Source organism: Mastomys coucha, unplaced genomic scaffold (assembly GCF_008632895.1).
Source record: "Mastomys coucha isolate ucsf_1 unplaced genomic scaffold, UCSF_Mcou_1 pScaffold22, whole genome shotgun sequence".
Taxonomy (NCBI): Eukaryota; Metazoa; Chordata; class Mammalia; order Rodentia; family Muridae; genus Mastomys; species Mastomys coucha.
This window is the reverse complement of record NW_022196905.1, coordinates 96011029-96023144: the sequence shown is the minus strand read 5'-3', so window position 1 is coordinate 96023144 and position 12116 is coordinate 96011029. Positions and strand designations below refer to the sequence as shown.

At 48.0% G+C, this 12116-nt stretch overlaps 1 protein-coding gene across 7 annotated transcripts in view; it reads right to left on the bottom strand.

Annotated features, from left to right (window-relative positions):
- Positions 1 to 7508: 7508 nt before the first annotated feature.
- Ptpn13 (protein tyrosine phosphatase non-receptor type 13) overlaps positions 7509 to 12116 on the bottom strand; it is a 192125-nt gene continuing 187517 nt past the window's right edge. For all 7 annotated transcript variants that reach the window (XM_031337024.1, XM_031337025.1, XM_031337026.1 and 4 more), the window contains 2 exons: positions 11837 to 11899; positions 7509 to 8154 (listed from right to left, as the gene is read on the bottom strand). In XM_031337024.1, the coding sequence (XP_031192884.1) occupies positions 8062 to 8154; positions 11837 to 11899 (156 nt within the window). In that variant the 3' untranslated portion in view covers positions 7509 to 8061. The remainder of the gene's footprint in view (positions 8155 to 11836; positions 11900 to 12116) is intronic.

Below are 12116 nucleotides of genomic sequence, written 5' to 3'. Positions count from 1 at the left end.
TGTTGCCTGCGGCTCTGCACTGTTGCCTGCGGCTCTGCACTGTTGCCTGTGGCTCTGCACCGTTGCCTACGGCTTTGCACTGTTGCCTGCGGCTCTGCACCGTTGCCTGCGGCTCTGCACCGTTGCCTGCAGCTTGGCTTTGCACTGTTGCCTGCGGCTCTGCACCGTTGCCTGCAGCTCTGCACTGTTGCCTGCGGCTCTGCACTGTTGCCTGCGGCTCTGCACTGTTGCCTGTGGCTCTGCACTGTTGCCTACGGCTTTGCACTGTTGCCTGCGGCTCTGCACCGTTGCCTGCAGCTTGGCTTTGCACTGTTGCCTGCGGCTCTGCACTGTTGCCTGCGGCTCTGCACTGTTGCCTGTGGCTCTGCACCGTTGCCTGCGGCTCTGCACTGTTGCCTGCGGCTCTGCACCGTTGCCTGCGGCTTGGCTCTGCACTGTTGCCTGCGGCTCTGTACTGTTGCCTGCGGCTCTGCACCATTGCCTGCAGCTCTGCACTGTTGCCTGCGGCTCTGCACCGTTGCCTGCGGCTTGGCTTTGCATTGTTGCCTGTGGCTCTGCACTGTTGCCTGCGGCTCTCCACCGTTGCCTGTGGCTCTGCACTGTTGCCTGCGGCTTGGCTTTGCATTGTTGCCTGTGGCTCTGCACCATTGCCTGCGGCTCTGCACCGTTGCCTGTGGCTCTGCACTGTTGCCTGTGGCTTTGCACTGTTGCCTGTGGCTCTGCACTGTTGCCTGCGGCTCTCCACCGTTGCCTGTGGCTTGGCTCTGCACTGTTGCCTGCGGCTCTGCACTGTTGCCTGTGGCTCTGCACTGTTGCCTGCGGCTCTGCACTGTTGCCTGCGGCTCTGCACTGTTGCCTGTGGCTCTGCACTGTTGCCTGTGGCTCTGCACTGTTGCCTGCGGCTCTCCACCGTTGCCTGTGGCTTGGCTTTGCATTGTTGCCTGCGGCTCTGCACAGTTGCCTGCAGCTTGGCTCTGCACTGTTGCCTACAGCTTTGCACTGTTGCCTGCGGCTCTGCACAGTTGCCTGCAGCTTGGCTCTGCACTGTTGCCTGCGGCTTTGCACTGTTGCCTGCGGCTTGGCTCTTCCTTTGGAGTGCACTGCATCCCTGTCCTGGGTCCTGACACTGCTCTCTCAGCTTTTGACTTTTGTGTCTTTGACTGTTGAGACTTTTATTTCTCTTTAGCTTTATCAGTCTTTTAGAAATCGTTGTGAAGGCCAGAGGCTGGGCTGTTAATTTTTGTGTAGGCTATAGGTTATCATGTGCCCCTTGTAGAGAATGCACGTGGCCCCTTTTCAGTTATTTTTGGGACTTCTAGCTTTGCTCTCATTGGTGGATATTTGCCACACAGCAAAATCTGCCCCTTTCTGTCCTGACACCATTAAACAGTTTCTTTTGCTTCCTCTATGAATGCAATGCATGGTTATCTCCATTGTGTCTTAAACACATTCTTGGTGCAGTGTGTTAAAATTCTATTTTATTTTATTTTTAATTTTTTTTAAAGTTTTATTTATTATTTATTTATTACAAGTACACTGTAGCTGTCTTCAGATGCACCAGAAGAAGGTGTCAGATCTCATTATGGGTGGTTGTGAGCCACCATGTGGTTGCTGGGATTTGAACTCAGGACCTTCAGAAGAACAATTGGTGCTCTTACCCGCTGAGCCATCTTGCCAGCCCCAAAATTCTATTTTAAAAAATGTTTTATTTACTTCTGTTCTGTGTGTACACATGTGTTCGGGGACTACACATGCCATGGCATGCATGTGGAGTTCAGAGAACAGCCTTATATGTGTTAGTCCTTGCCTTCTGCCTGGTTTAAGATCTTGTGTTGGTCACTGTATGTGCCTGGTGGCCACCCATCCAGTGAACTTCTGGGGCCTCTGTGTATGCTTAGGTTCATCATCACAACATCATGCACTCAATCATCTCTCTCTTCTAGGCACATTGAAATGCTTCCTTTATCCCAAAACCTCATCTATACATTTTACTTATTTATCTTATTTACTTAGTGGTGGCAGGGTCTGACCCCAAGGCCTCACACATACCAGGTAGGCACTCGGCCACGGAGCCACACCACAGTCCTCTACGTAACGATGAGTACATTGTTGGGACCCTGACTTAATTTCAGACATATTTGTATTTGTAGATTTTTGTAATGTGAGAGAGTGTGTAATCTGGGGTTAAATGTTTTACCCATTTGTCTTGTAAATTTTCTCCATATCTTTTGGATGACTACGGCTTCAGTGATTCTTAAGATGGGTTTTCCAATTCAGAGTGTTTCTATGGCAGTATGGGCAGGATTTAGAATAGCAAATACTCACCTTTTTGACGTGATTGCTAGTTCCTAGCTGTTGTCTGCTGTATGGGGATCTTTGCTTCTCCACTTGATAAATGTTCAGATGGAAGCTGGTCTGCCAAGTTTGGTCTCACAGGACAAGCATTGCAGAGCAGAGCAAAGCAAACCAGAGCAGGGTCCTTCCACTGGGAGGAGGCAGACAGATTTCTGAGAAGACCATGGGCAGAAGGGCTGTGGTCCAAAGGGCGCATCACAGAGAAGGTTGAAGGATCCATGAGGAGGTTTCTCTAGGTTTCTCTTTCTATGGAAAGAACACTGCTTAGGAGTAGCAATCCATCAGCAGCGCTTCCACTTGGAACATCTCCAGGAAGGGGAGGATGTGAAAGGCTGTTTTGTTAAAGACAGAACCACCAGTCATCACAGACATCTGAGGACTGCCCGACTCTGCAACAGCAGGCTGCTCGCAGAGACACCCGAGGTTCTTAGAACAAAGGGCATGATTTGGCAGGCTACTTAGGTTTTGTTTTTCTTTCTTTTTTTGTTTTTTTTTTGGGGGGGTTTTGTTTTTGTTTGTTTGTTTGTTTGTTTTTGTTTTTGTTTTTTGAGACAGGGTTTCTCTGTATAACCCTGGCTGTCCTGGAACTCACTCTGTAGAGCAGGCTGGCCTCGAACTCAGAAATCTGCCTGCCTCTGCCTCCCAAGTGCTGGGATTAAAGGCATGTGCCACCACCACCCGGCTAGGTTTTGTTTTTCAACAAATTGGAGTCATCTGGAAAGAGGAACCATCTTCTGAGAAGATGCCTCCATTAGATTGGCCTGTAAGCAGGTCAGTGGGAGATGTTTTCTTGATTTGTGATTGATGTGGGAGGGCCTACCCAACTCTGCGGGCTGTGCCACCCCTGGGCATCGGTCTTGGGAATAGACCATGGGGAGCGGCAGTGTTCCTCCACCATCCCTGCCCTGACGTCCATCAGTGATGGAATGTGACCTGGGTGGGGAAGCCAAACCAACGCTCTCCTCAACATGCTTTTGGTCATGGTCTTTATCACAGTGATAGAAAGCAAACTAAGATTGCAAAGATCTAACTGGATTGTAGTTAATGCAACTACACGCAGGCTACTAAAAGCTGGGCCTCACATGACAGAGGTGGGGCCAAAGGGCCAGGGCAACGCAGCATGGATGGAGCTTGGCATGGTCCTGGCAGCAGAGGGGAGGAAGGGCACTGTCTTCTGATGCCTGGTTGTTTCCCATGCAAATATCTAGGATGCTGTGAGCTGGAACCGAATCGGGACCCGATGCAACCATTTCCAAACCATGAAGAAAGGCCAGAGCCTTTCATAAAGCAGCTGGCAATCCTGACCTAGACAGACGGTCCTAGGGAAGGCCTGTTTGAGCTTGCTTGTAGATTCTGGAAGGGGCACTCACCTACTCACACACCCTTGACCTCTACTGGCAGAGGTCATTCTTTTTGACCCACCAAATTTCTAGAGGGACAGAGATGGAGATTTGAGGGAGGAAGGGAACACTGGTCTAGTCAGCTACATCAGCCAAATCCCCCCTGGTGACCCATGGGTGACACACAAGTCACTTTCACATTCTGAGCTTGCTTCCTTATGGTAAGAACGCAGATGTCCTGTTTGGGTCAGTATGCTTGGTTGCTTTTTGGTTATCTGTGCTGAAATACAAACTGAAATTGGTACATTATATCTTCAATCGTCTTCAATTTTTCTCAGGTTAACCCGTAATTTGTCAAATATGTCTCCATCCTAAGAAGGTACCTTGAAGCCGGGCGGTGGTGGCACACACCTTTAGTGCTAGCACTTGGGAGGCAGAGGCAGGCGGATCTCTGTGAGGTCAGCCTGGTCCACAGAGTGATTTCCAAGACAGCCAGAAACTCTGACTCAAAAAAAGAAGTACCTTAAATATTTCTGAATTAAAAATTACAAACATTTCTCCCACTGCTCTAGGTTTCTTGGTGTTGTCTTGTCACATTTTAATAACTGGTCATCTGTAAACCAAAAGCTTGGCCAGGCTAGGCCCTCTTCAAACAAAGCTGAGAAACACTTTTTCTCAGTGCCCACTTCTCCCTTGCTTATCACAACAGTTTAGAAGTACCTCTAACAGGCAGGTCAACCAAAGTCAGATGCAGGTCCCTCACTAAGCTGCCTTGGAACTCTGTAGCCTGGGTTGGTCTTGAACCCATGGCAATCCTGACTTGGTGCTGGGATTACAGGTGTGAGCCACAATGCCTGGTTCTCATTCTGCAGCACTCATGACTGTATACAATGCCACACTGTTACAATGAATACATTACTTGCACATGGGAGTGGAATTCATGCCAGCGTTTCCACTGGTGGCAAGCACTGGCCATATCCAGGAAGTCCTCTTCCACCCTCACCCTCGCCCTGCACCCCAAACTCCTCCCTATCCCCAGTAATGAATATGTCTCAGGCCTTTTCCATGTATTTCCAAACATAAGAGAGAACTTGTCTTTGTTTGCAAGGGCATCTGATTACATCCATCTTTTTGACAGTGGCACATTTCAGTCTTGATAGTCGAATGATAATCCTCTGTGTATACAGACTTAACAAAATCCATGAGTCTGCTGGACTCCTGGGCTGGTTCTACAGCACAGCTCTTGTGACTGTCGAGCTACAGTAAACGCCAGTGTGCAGGCATTTCTTTTGGTGGTACGCAGACTGGTGTAGCAGGACCACAAGGCAGCCCATTTGGAGATGTCCGAGGAAGTGCCTTACTTCCTCTCAATGCCGTACTCATTCCTCTCCCTACCAGCATTGTGCACAACTTCCATTTTCTCCACATTTCGTCCTCTCCAGCATTTATCTTAGGACATAATCTACTTCAGTTTTCTAAGAACTTCCTTTATCGTGGGGCCTTCCTTTCTATGGCAGAGGTGTCTTAGGGAGCAGCTGTGTAACAGGCCACTGTCACCTGCCTGTTCTCCCTGATGGACTGTGTGGCAGTTGTTTTATAAAAATAAGGCGAAGGAATATGTTTGGTGGATGTGCACTCAGGAGTGGGGAAGGGGGTGCCTTTTCAGGCCCACGCTGAGGCATCCCTTCTCCCTGAGGGACCAGCCACAGGACAGTATAGTATAGACTAGAGTTTACTCAGGGCATGGGAGGAGAGTTGAGAGGGTAGTAGAGACAGAGAAAGGGCAGGGAGAGAGAGTAGAGTAGAGTCCAGTCATGAGCATATGGAGGGAGGCGGGGAGGGGAATGGGGAGCGAAGGGGATCCAGTTAAGAGGACAGAGTGAGAGCAAGAAGGCAAGAGAGAGAGGAGGGGGCAAGCAGCCCCTTTTATAGTGAGTCAGGCACGCCTGGCTGGTGCCAGGTAACAGCAGTGATGAGGCCAGGCTTAACCAGTGCTTGCATCTACCCTACATATGGCCACCTGTGCTCTTCTGAGGGTGACCTGGAGAGCTCTTTGTCATTCAGAGCAGCCCCCAGCCTGGGTTCTTAGAAAAGGAGAGAATACAGAGAGAGGCAGGAGGCAGAGACACTGCTGGGCTGTTCATTTCCCAGAACTGGTATATAGTCTAGAATCAATCACTGTTTGAACTACTGTATGCTTTGGCTGATGTTTCCAGCACACACGAAGTACAGGACTGCCTTAGGTCACGACTTGACATCTGAGTTGCCCAACACATCCGCCCCCTGGTCCTGTGGCCTTCTTAACCTGGCAACATCATGGCCCTGCCATTCCATGGGGTGGAACTGGGGCCCCGACTAGTTTGGGGAACAATCATAAAAATCTTCCAGTTGGACTCAGCCAGAGACCTCAACTGGCATCTTCTTCCCAGTTTCCATTTATTTCCTGGCTACATTTTTTTTTTTTTTATTTTTTATTTTATGTGTAATGTACAGATGGTCATGAGCCATCGTGTGGCTGGTGGGAATTGAACTCAGGACCTCTGCTTGCTCTGCTCTGGGCCCCCTCCGGCCCCCCTCGCTCCAGAGTAATACACTGTAGCTGTCTTCAGAAGAACCAGAAGAGGGCGTCAGATCTCATCATGGATGGTCGTGAGCCACCATGTGGTTGCTGGGATCCGAACTCAGGACCTTTGGAAGAGCAGTCAGTGCTCTTACCTGCTGAGCCATCTCACCAGCCCCTGGCTACATTCTTGCTATGTTCTTTCTAGAAAGTGTCCTCCAGCACTGCTGTCACCAGGTTATGCAGGCTTCAAGACACTAATGGCCCCCAGCTGTGCTGGCTCCCAGCCCTCTGTGGCCCAGGCATCCTCTGACACCAATAAACCTCCCTCCTTCCCTCACCCAACAATGATAGTGTTGGTTACAATTTAACCTATGAACATGCTTCAGATTAGGAGTCAGGTGAGGATAGATGGTTTTTGTGCTGTGTGGAGCCAATTCTGAGGTAGGGTCACTACGCAAACCTGTTGTTACCTGGTAGGGAGGAAGTCAAAGGCACCGTATGGGTTATGTGTAGCTTTCAGAGCCAGATCTCCTCAGGTACGAATCCCAGCAGTGGCTGTACTTGTAAGATCAGAAATGGTTCAGAAGTGGAGCAAGCTGGGAGGTGTGCAGGAGAGGTGGGGGTGGGGGGGTGGGGGCTGAGTCAGGATTTGGTGAAATCTGCCAGCAAGGTGCTCAGAGAATCACTGTGCACTTTCTTGGAGCATGAGCCTTGTCCTTCCTGCTCTGAAAAAAATCAAACATTAAACCCCAGGGAGCAGATCACTATCTGTAACTGTGCCTCGGCTGGCTGTGTATTATCAACGTCTGACAGGGAAGCAGGGAGTGTGGTGCCACTCAAAGGTAGGGAAAAGCAAGTCAGATCATGACTCCATGGCAGCCCTATTAATATCCATCAGGGCTTTGGACATACCTCATGTCTGGTGTGACTTTAACAGACAGGGAACGACAGTTAGTCTCTGGCTTAACAACCAGAGGCAGGGGACACTGATGATGTCTGAATTGGTTGTGTGTGTATGTGTGTGTGTGTGTATACATACATACACACACACACACACACACACACACACACACACACACACACACACACACACACACACACACATATATATATATATAAAATTTGTTTTTTGAGATAGGGTTTATCTGTGTAGCCCTGGCTGTCCTAGAACTCACTCTGTAGACCAGGCTGGCCTCGAACTCAGAAATCCACCTGCCTCTGCCTCCCAAGTGCTGGGATTAAAGAATGTCTATGTTTTAAGGTGTAGTTTTATTTACAAAGTGAGATGACACAGGTACAAATGGTATCTGATAACTCCATGTTCATGAAAAGTATATAAATATATTACAGGAAATTATATATAGTAAACATTAGAAACGGATACAGTAAACATTGCTAGTTTGTTTTCTATGCCAATATTACTGTCATTAAAAGCTTAAACACTGGCTTCAAGTATCCCCTATAAAATAAATCTACTTTATTAAAATACTGGAAAATTTTTTTGCTATAAACAGGATTTGGTACATTAAAAATAGACTCAAGTGTGTTTTTGTAACAACGCCCACTATGATCAAATGCTGTCTCCAGCCCCAAGACCCGCTGGTTCAGTTAATGATAAAGGAGTTTTGATAACCATCAGAGGCTGAAGTGGCTGTAAAAACACAGCATTTTCATGTTTGTATCTGCCGGGAACACTTGTCCTTCAAGCATGAGGGATTAAGTGTCTTGGTGCTGCCTTGCAAGGCCTTGCTGCTCTCACTTGAATGGAGGCAGGGAGAGAGGGATCCTTCGGAGGCTGCAGTGTCACTGAGGGAGCCCTGGTTGTGTCTTCTGTTCTTCAGCCTGAAGGTGAGTCAGGACATAGAGGATGACTTGATAGCAGAAGACATACTGACCCTGGAGGGAGGTGGCGGGAGAGGCAGGGAGACAGAACATTACACACAGTAGGTGCTTGAGAAACTTTACACACAGTAGGTGCTTGAGAAATTTGGAAATAGGAACTTTTTGTTTAGATGCTGAATGTAAGAGTCAGTGTGCAGAAGTGTATAGTGCCATAAAAACCATAAACCAGAAAACTTATAGGAGGGGAAGAACCAGGGGTTATGTGGGTAATGACCCTGGATCTATACATTTCCTAAGAAACCTCTCTCTCTCTCTCTCATCTTTTTTTTTTTCTGTTTTGCAATGAGACTTTATGAATGTATAATGTTTGAAACCTAACATATTTATTTCAACTTGAACTCTTAGATTTAAGGTCTTTGAGCCCTTTTATATTTTTTCCTGCTATTCTTTTTTTAAAACATTTTTTATTAGATATTTTCTTTATTTACATTTCAAATGTTCTCCCCTTTCCTGGTTTCCCCTCTGAAATAACCCTATCCCCTCCCCCTCCCCCTGCTTACTAACCCACCTCCTCCTGCTTCCTGGCCCTGGCATTCCCCTACACTGGGGCACAGAACCTTCACAGGGCCAAGGTCCTCTTTTCCCATTGATGACCAACTAGGCCATCCTCAGCTACATATGCAGCTGGAGCCATGAGCCCCACCATGTGTACTCTTTGGTTGGTGGTTTAGTCCCTGGGAGCTCTGGGGGTACTGGTTAGTTCATATTGTTGTTCCTCCTATGCGGCTGCAAACCCTTCAGCTCCTTGGGTCCTTCTCTAGCTCCTGGTGCTGAGGGCCAAACCTAGGGCTGTGAGCTTGCTAGGCAAGTGCTCCATTACTGAGCTATACACCCAATCTCTAAAACCTAGATTTTTCTAGGTTTACTGAATTCATCTTGTTTTAAAATGTGAAAAAGTTAAAAGCCATCAATCTACTAAAACTAACTTCTTTAAGTATTTCAGAGCAAAAATGTAGAAATAAAAATTAAATATAGAAAAAGGTAAATGGGCATTGATAAATGAGTCTTCATGGTAAAGTTAATGTCTAAGCTGGTGATCCTGGGATCTGAGGGATTTCTGTTGTTGTTGTTATTTGACAAAGAATTAATGAATCTGAAAATAAATGGAAAGACATCCCAGTGGCTAGAGAGATGGCTCAGCAATTAAGAGTGCTGCTGGTCCTGCAGGGCATCAGAGTCTGGGTCCTAGCACCCACAAGGTGGCTCACAGCTGCCTGCACGTGCAGCTCCAGTAGATCTTAAACAATAACCACAGCTGGAACTCAGGAATTCCGTGCAGACCTACGACATCAGCAGCTTACTGAGAGATGGATGGGATGTTAGCTGCCTCCAGGCTTCCCGCTGCTCATCCCAGTTTCTGTGCACTGCCATGCTCAGGGCAGACTGCGCTCATACTACCCACTGCAGAAGTCCATTCACATGTCTCTCCATTGTCATGGCTCTGTAGGCGTCATCTTGCTTACCTAGTAACTCCCTCCCGGCCTCTAACTCTGTGTCCCTCCTCCTCGGAGCTCATGTTCTAATACAGTGTTAAATGATCTCCTCCGCTCCCCTCCCCCAGACAGGGTTTCTCTGTGTATCCCTGGCTGTCCTGGAACTCACTCTGTAGACCAGGCTGGCCTTGAACTCAGAAGTCCGCCCGTCTCTGCCTCCCAAGTGTTAAAAGATCATTTAAAATGAGAACAGTCCTGTCACTCCAGGCTACAGGCCTGTGACAGCTTGCCTCTCACTCAGAGGAAATTACAGCCCTACCCCATTACCTCCCATCTGGCCTCAGCTCCTCCCAGCTCTCTCCAGTCACACCATGGTGGACAGGCCCACTCACTCTAAGACAGCAGACTCTGCCTGAGGACTCCCAGATCTCGGCTTAAACGTTACATCTTTTTCAAAGAAGTAACCTATATTACATTTATTCTTCTCCAATTTCATCCATGTACACAATGCACTCTGATTCTTCTGTTGCCCCTCCCCCATCATTCTTACCCCTCACACTCTGGCTACCTCCTCCTTCCTCTAAGTCCCTCTCTCCTCATTCATATCTTCCTTGTTTTGTGATTCACAGACTTTAACCAGGGCCTTGTATGTGATCCTGTGTTGGGACTATCCCCTGGAACTGGGAGGGTTCGTTTGTGGGCGAATGACCGAACAAAGGAGTTATTATTGTTTTCAATTTTGGACAGGGTCTCACCGTACGGCTCTTGATTGGCCTGGAACTCACTATATAGACCAAGCTGGCTTCAGACTCAGGAGTGGGGTGCTGGGCCTGGCTGGAGTTATTTTCTTACTGGTGTCATTGTTTTGAGTTCCCAGACAGCAATGGCAGGCTTCCTTCCTTCCTCTGTGCTAAAGCTTATCACTTTCAGAGCTACTCAATGGCTTGTGGTCCTCAGCACCTCAGTGGAATGTCCCGGGCTCTGTGGCCGGGTGTCTGATTCAACGATGTAGCTCAGGCACTGGGAAAAACTAGTGTACAGATCTCAAATGTCTTGAATGAACACTCAGGCAAAAAGAAGACTGCTTATACAGATCAGCACGGCTTCCTTAGCAAGATACAGCATGGCTGCAAATCAGCTTAATGCTTACGGAGCCTTCATTTGAATCAAACCTCAGCAGGACTGGAAAAGTGGCCAAGTTAAAATCTGGAGTGGCCATGGTTTTAAGAGGACCTCTGTGGACAAGTGAAAATGATTGTTTTAAATCTACCTCGCAGTCCCAATCTAGAAGGAAGGAGGGAAGGGGGGTGGAAGGACTTAGCGGTGCCAGGCTAATCTTAGAACAGGGTATTTCCTGTGACTTCAGCTGGAGTCCACTTTCAGTTATAGTTAAGAAGAATGAACACAACAGCGCAGTGGGAGCTGTCTGGCCGGTGCCCTGCAGTCCTTCTCCACCTTCCTGGGCTGCCTCTGTCTGAAAGGCTGGTGACCAAGATGGGGAGGAGCCCCAACAGGCCCTAGTCAGCACCATTCTCACCCTGAGACTCCAATATGTCCACCCTCTGTGAGCAACTTAGTGGGCAACCAAACTCCTTCCTCCCTCTTCCCTGCCTTTCCCCTCCCTGCCTGTGTGTCTGCATGCGTGTGCACATGCATGAGGAGCCTAGCCTTGGGCATGTGTGTGCATACATGTGAGGAGGCAAGGTGCATATATGCATGTATGTGCACATGTGTGAGGAACCTTGGGTGTTGTTTCCTAGGTTTCCCCCTTTTTGAGACAGGGTCTCTCACTAGTTGGAGCTCACAGATTCAGGAACTTGCCTGAGTCTAAATTCCTAGTCTGTGCCTGGATTTTCATGTAGTTTCTGAGGCTCAAACCCAGGACCTCATGCGGTTGTGATGAGTATTACAGTGAGAAACTAACTCCCCAGCTCCTGTTCTCCAGTTAAAAAAAAATTAATGTAGTGTCTAAAATGGTAGTCTGAAATACTTATTTTCTGAATTAGTCTTCATGCTAAAGAAAGGTTCTTTATGACAAGAGATGTTGTTTTTACGTTATAACATGGCAGGAAACCTTCAAAAGGAGCTCACTGGGCAAAGGGTGGGGCCTTCCTCGATTCTCCAGTTACCTACAGGGCCAGGTCAGCCTGGGCCACAGTAAGATCATCTCAGAAAGACAGACAGAGAATACAAATTTAAGAGCAACTTTTAAACTATTAAGTCTTAGAACACATCTTCCTTACCTCGGTCTGCACCATACCGTGCCTTTGTAGTCTCATGCAGCGCACTAGGTCAGAGATGTCGAACTGTCAGGACACAGAGCAGAATATTAGACACAACCTGGGAATGTGAAGGTGCTCCCCTGTGCGGTTGGTCTTCACCCCTCCCTGTGGTGGCTCTTCAACATTTTGAACTGACTTTTTATGATAAAGTGTTTCTAGGAATTAGAGTCTACAATCCCAGCACTTGGGAGGCAGAGGCAGGCGGATTTGAGTTTGAGGCCAGCCTGGTCTACAGAGTGAG